Here is a 6,168-nt window from a genome sequence, read left to right as displayed (position 1 = left end):
TGGGGGGGGGTTGTGGGGGGATTGTCAAGGAGTCTAAGAGCCTGATGGTGCTCTCAAGAAAGGAGCAATGAGGCAGAAATGCAAATGTAGCTTTAAGTGAGCTGGTATTATTCTCATCTCAGGCTACAGTGAGGGTACTTCTTTTATTTTATTTCACAATTTACATATATGTTAAATGCATGATTTATATAAACCAAATATTGCACCATAAAATGTGTCTTTAGAGATTGAGATGGAGGGAGCAAAGAAAGCCAGTGAGACAATGTTTTTTTAAGACATATTCTATAAAAGGGAACAGAAAATCTACATGGGGTATGTGGAGCTAGGGAGCAATTTTGCAAAATGTAATACATTTCAGTTCATTTGTATGCCAATAATTTTCTTAACATCATCCCTTTTACATGCAGGTCCTGTGCCCCGTTAACATGTACAGAGGGGACAATAAGGACAATGCTGAGGAGGCAGAGGAAGGGAGATAATGCTCATAAAACCCTCAAAAAAATTTTTTCCCTCAATTTCAAAAAGCTAATTTCTAAAAAAAAAAAACAAACAAAACTTGTGGTCAAAATAAAGGAAATAAATTTAATTAATTAGTTTTTAAGTTTTGATGGATAAAGGTAAAGAAAAAAGGAAGTCCTTTAAAGGATAAACATCTATTGATTGTGTCCTGTAGTCGTTTAGTTGGTCTGTGTATTACAGGAAAGAAGATGCTGATGGGGGTTCTCATGGAGTCCATCAGCCCTGGGGTCTGTCAGCCAAAGCAAGGTCTTATGTGTTTAATTCTAGTCTGTCCATTCTTTTTCCTCCCTTTAATCTGAATCTTTGACTTTTAATGAAGTGTAAGATTGGGATTTCTGTTTCTCAAATAGAAACCCCCTTTCAAAAAATAAAAAATAAAAAAAAGGTCAAAACACGGACATTCATGCAGGTTAAATAGGTGTCAATTTAAGGACAAAGTGATTGAATTACAATCCCTGGCCATGTATGTGAATTTTGATCCTTTTTCCCCCTTTCTTTCACACACATGATATTTCCCTGACATCTGTGCAATACAAATATATCTAGAAAGTGTGAAATGAAAAATCTGCTTCACTAAATATATAAAAGGGACTCCGAATGAAGTCTCCATGATAGCATCCGCCATCATGGGCACAGATGGCGAACTTTTCCAGCTCTCCCCTACACCCCCAATAATGGCTTAAGTTTCATTCTCTGAATACTCCTCAAAATATCACATGCACTAGATGGATGCCTGGTAACAGAAGAGCTTGTCTGTATACATCCTTATTTTTCAGTCTTCTGTGTGCATCAAGCTTCCGGCCAATAAATCAGGAAAAATACAGTTTCTAAACAAATGATGCAAATAATAATTTAAAAAAATCACTATGTCTATGGAAATCCAGATGATCAGAGAGTCTAGTTGTCTTTGTGAAATTTTGCCAATAAGTAGTGGCATTATAGCCATCCTACATGGACTACTTACCATGTTTCCTATAGTGTTCACATCTCAGAATACAACAGCTACTTACCAATACCCCCACACCCACACTTAATGGTATGGAATATATAAAATGACCAATAAGTTATTTTGTTTAAGAAAGCATTTACAAGGCTTTAAGACACAAATGCATGGTATGTAGGTTTCATATGGTGGTCAGAAAGTGTGTGAGAATACATGTATATCCTCCACAGTCCTCAGAAAACAAGGTCTGTCTGGCTCATACTTAATTTGGAAAAGTAATGCTAACAAATAAACCTCAGAAAGTAGACATGGTTGAGACAAATAGGAAGTTTGCAACTTTTAGGGCTCTGACTCCTGCCCTGGGTGGGGCAGGGTGAGGGTGGGTGAGGGTGTAATCATGGAGTGTTTTATGAATGTGGAGGATGTTACAGAAGATTGGAGGGAACTAAAGAAGCGGGGTAGGGCAAACGGGAAACCAAAGAGAAACTGAAAAGGATCATAATTGGATGAATCACGGGAACACTTGCTGCAAGGGTTATACAGCAAGGAAACACTCAATAGTGAGAATGAAAGGTGCTTTACTATAGATCTTGAAATCTTAATTATCAAAACCTAAAATTCTAAACATTTTGCACATTTTAGAAGTTGTACACTTTTCCACCAGTGCACTCTTCATTGAAAACATGAAATATTGAAAACCTCTTTCTTTTATAGAGTAAACTTAGTGTTACAAATAAGAAGTACTGTAGATGCCTATAGAGAATAATGCTAATAGAAGGCTTAAAGTGGTCATTAGATAGCCCACAGATGTACACACATGGCCTTAAGAATTTCCATGTATATTACAGAGTACATATATTGCAAACTTAAACTACCACTAACGTTTTCACTCTCTAATTGTCTCACTGGAGTAAAGCAGCAAAAATAATCACAGAATCATGGTGTTAGAAGTGACCCTTGGAATTGCCTGGTTCAACTTTCTACTTCTAAGGAAGAAACTAAATCTCATAGAGGAAAAGTGACTTGAAGGGAAAAGACCACATAAAACAGTACATGTTTTTTTAAAAAAAAAAAATTCTGAAAGTCCACGAATATCAGATGTGCCTAGGATTGCTTTACAGTGATAGGTAGGTATTGAACTTCTTGGTTCCATAACAGTAACCTGTCCTATTTTTTAGAGTGAAAAAGGAAGCAGGTTTTAGGGCAAGAAACAGAAGTGTCACTGCCTGTAAGTCATATCTGTTTAAGAAATCTGCCTGTCTGGATTCACAGTAATGCTGGACTGACCCAGGAATGATGGTTGTCTCTGTTCTAACTGCTGGATAATTTCAGAAGCACAATGTATGGTGGCTAAATGTGATTTGAGCACATACGGGTCAGCCAGTGTCCTTCCCTAGATTTGTCTCTCATCTGAGCAAGTTCTGGGTGGTAGAATCAAGACTTGGAGAGAAGGTGGACATCAGGGTGCTCAGTCCTTCTGTTCCAGTGCAGGTATGAGGAAAGAGTACTTGGGTCAAACAAGTTTCTTTTCAAAAGTAAGACAGAACAGAGCAGTGCTCAGATAAATTTTGTCAAAATGGACAAACCAGATCATTCAAGTGGAAATAAATTACCCAAACATACATTTGAACTTACTCTCTATATGGTTTTGATTGTTTATTTGCTTGCTTATTTTAATTACTGAAGGGGAGGAGTCTCTCTCAGAGACAGTCTGATAGAAGAACTGGATTTGAGTCCTGGATCACCATTTCCCTTAAGCATCTTACATAACCTCTTCGATTCCCCCAGCTGACTCACGAAGCAAAGGATTCCCACCTACCTCCTGCCTATACAATTAGGAAGCATTTTTATGACCTGAAATCCATGGAATAAACATTTCTGAGAACATACCATGTACCAGGAAAAGTACTAGGTGCTGAAAAGATGAGATGAATATAACAACATCCTTGTCCTGAAAAAGCCCAGACCATGTTTAAACAAGAAGGCTATGGCACATTTACAACTCCGGTAACTGCGATGTAATCAGTCTTAGCTGTATGAATGAATAGGCTATATAAAAACAGGAAAGGAAGTGGTTAATTGTACCTGGCAGGGGCTGTTATTCCAGGATGTTATTTCAATTGTAACTTTTTAAAATATGAGTGCACAACTGTGGAAATTTGTGTGCTAAGCATGAATCAATGATCAAATACCTCAACCATTCCTTAATTTTAATAATTACTATAAGCACATGAAGTCACTTTGCTTGACTGTTTAGAACAATTATCGCTTCACTCATATATAACAAGCAATAGTGCTAGCAAGTTTTATGAGCAACACCAAATTATATCAGAAAAGTATGCCTGATGCTATTGCTAATTACTGCCTAGGATGAAATGGCTATTTAAAGTCTTTCATTAGAAACAAACAAACAAAAATCAATCGTTGGAAATAAGCTAATTCCTGATTATCCAAGACAAGGTTGTAGTGAATAACTAAATCCACAAATGAGAAAAACCTGTTAACCAATTAATTCAACATTCTTTGCTCCCCAGCCCCCCACCAAATCATTGTGATAGTAGACAAAGAATGACCTGTTTGAGTTGTTGGCTAATTTCATCTGTAGGAAAAATGTAGATACAGGGATTTTTAAAACTCTGAGGTATAAAAATAAACCACACCTTCTACAATAAATTCTTGGTTTGCTTATATTGTTTGGGCTATGGTTATTTGCCTTTCCTGAACTGGGTAACTTTTCTTACCCTTCTATCATTTTTTACAGAATGCTACAACTAGAAAGAACCTGAGAATCAGATAGTCCAACTTACTTTATAGAGAACAAATGAGACAGAGGTTTGTCTCCTCATGATCACATCTGACTTTTCAATATTTGCTTTATTAATAGTCATCTCTGATGCAGAGGAGGTAAAGCTTAATCTTTTAACATACCTATCTTTAAAAGCCAGAAGTTTAAAAGGACTCAAGTCCAATGACATTATGTCAACAAATAATAACAGCTGCAGTCTCTCTATACTGATGCGTTGATAGGCTGTTCCAGCCCAGGATGTGGCCTCCCTATCAAGTCAATAATATCACATTCTGAACAAACTTAGGCAATTTGCCTTCATGAAAAACTACCCCACACAAAAAGAGAACTGTCATCCTACAAAGCAGCCAACTACATTAGACTTGAGATCCTAGTGTGAATTTAGTCGGAATATAGTTTAGTAAATGACATACTATAAAGCTCAATTTGCCTCTAGGTATAGGAATTAAAATAGTGCTTCATTTTCCTATGCTACATTCCAGAGGGGGTAGCAAACAGAGGGAACAGGCAACAGGGAATCCTGTCACAATGTATTCCTCTACCAAACAGGCACACACATTCATACTAGGGTAGGCAGACTCTAATCCCTTCTTAGTGGAAAACACACATTTTCAAAATGAATCCCCGATCTAGAATGAATTACCGTAATAGCCACAGCCGGAGCGAGTCCGCTGATGAGAAATGCCGATCTGGCCACCTGCTTTGAGACGCCTTGGACCACAACACTGCTGGGATCTTTAAAGGCTGGCTTTTTCAGGTAGGGCATCTACCCTCTTATATCGCGTTTAAATTCCAGGAAAAGAGAGAAGATGCCTCCCTTAATTTTTGAACTATGCTGCTCTTCCTGTATCCATTTCTGCTGAACACAGCATTGTTATCTTTTCAAAGAAAGAAGAAAAACAACAAGGGGAGAATTGCACCACTGCAGATCCCAAGAGAAGTAAGCACAAAACTACAGCAACGTCAAATAATATCCGGCAACTAGGAAAATCCCCACATGCTATCTGGTGTCAGCCCAATGCAGAATGAGGCGCGCTGTGCCCGGAATCACAGGAAGTCAGGCATCTCTGCAGCCTGTGTCCCTGCCAGCTACCCCCACGCGCTGAAATTCGGCAGGGAAGAAGTTATGGTGCCCAGCCTCTGTGCAAGACAGAACACGCATCCACACTCCAAAAATCAGCCCAGTGGCCGGGACATCTAAACAGCAGAGCAATCAGAAAGCCCTGGAGCGGGGAATGGAAGGGCCACTTTGTTGGAGCCTTCGAATTTTGCTGCATTGTCACGGCTGGGGAATGTATGGGTAGGAAGCGCACCTCCAGCCAAAAAGGACCAGACGCGGTTTTTCCGGGTACCTCCCTCCCCGCTTGTGTGCAGGTCGCAATACGGTAGGCGACATGACGGGCATCTCCCGCTCAAACTCAGGTGGCAGGCCCAGCTGAGAGTCACAGCCGGTGGGGACAAGGAGGCGCTGGAGCAGCACCCACAACGCGCATCCTCCCCTCCTGCCACCACCCAGGGGAGCAAGGGCTGGACCCGGCCACGCTTCTCCTGAGCTAAGCACAGACGAGCTTATGCCGAGACTGTGGGCGCTCGCTGGGCTAACCACGGACATTGCGTGGGACACAATTGTCCAAAAGCGACTCGAAAGCGAAGCGCAAATCCTGGGCTTTGGTTCACAAGGGGTGGGTGTGGGCTGGGAAGGGGGATTACGTAGGTCTCTCCGCCCCCTCCCCTGACACCTCCTCGCCACTGGGAGGGCGCCGAGGGGCGGGGGAGGCGCTGCGAACCCGCTTGGGGGCTTCTTTGTTTCTTTCCGTGCCCCGCAGGAGGGCCGGGTGCGCCTGCTATACCCAAGCCCGGGTCTACACCCGGGCATCCCAGCGGTACCCGGACAGCTGCG

At 41.1% G+C, this 6,168-nt stretch overlaps 1 protein-coding gene across 5 annotated transcripts in view; it reads right to left on the bottom strand.

Moving 5' to 3' along the window:
- Hecw1 (HECT, C2 and WW domain containing E3 ubiquitin protein ligase 1) overlaps window positions 1–5,546 on the bottom strand; it is a 391,308-nt gene extending 385,762 nt beyond the window's left edge. For 4 of the 5 annotated variants that reach the window (XM_048786494.1, XM_048786498.1, XM_048786495.1 and 1 more), the window contains exon 1: window positions 4,912–5,546. In XM_048786494.1, coding sequence (XP_048642451.1) covers window positions 4,912–5,034 — 123 coding nt within the window. In that variant the 5' untranslated portion in view covers window positions 5,035–5,546. The remainder of the gene's footprint in view (window positions 1–4,911) is intronic. The other variant, XM_048786497.1, reaches the window with a different exon arrangement.
- Window positions 5,547–6,168: the final 622 nt, after the last annotated feature.

The sequence above is a fragment of the Marmota marmota genome, unplaced genomic scaffold (assembly GCF_001458135.2).
Source record: "Marmota marmota marmota unplaced genomic scaffold, marMar, whole genome shotgun sequence".
NCBI classification, from domain to species: domain Eukaryota; kingdom Metazoa; phylum Chordata; class Mammalia; order Rodentia; family Sciuridae; genus Marmota; species Marmota marmota.
The sequence above is the reverse complement of the archived record's forward strand: the minus strand, read 5'-3'. Positions and strand labels throughout refer to the sequence as shown.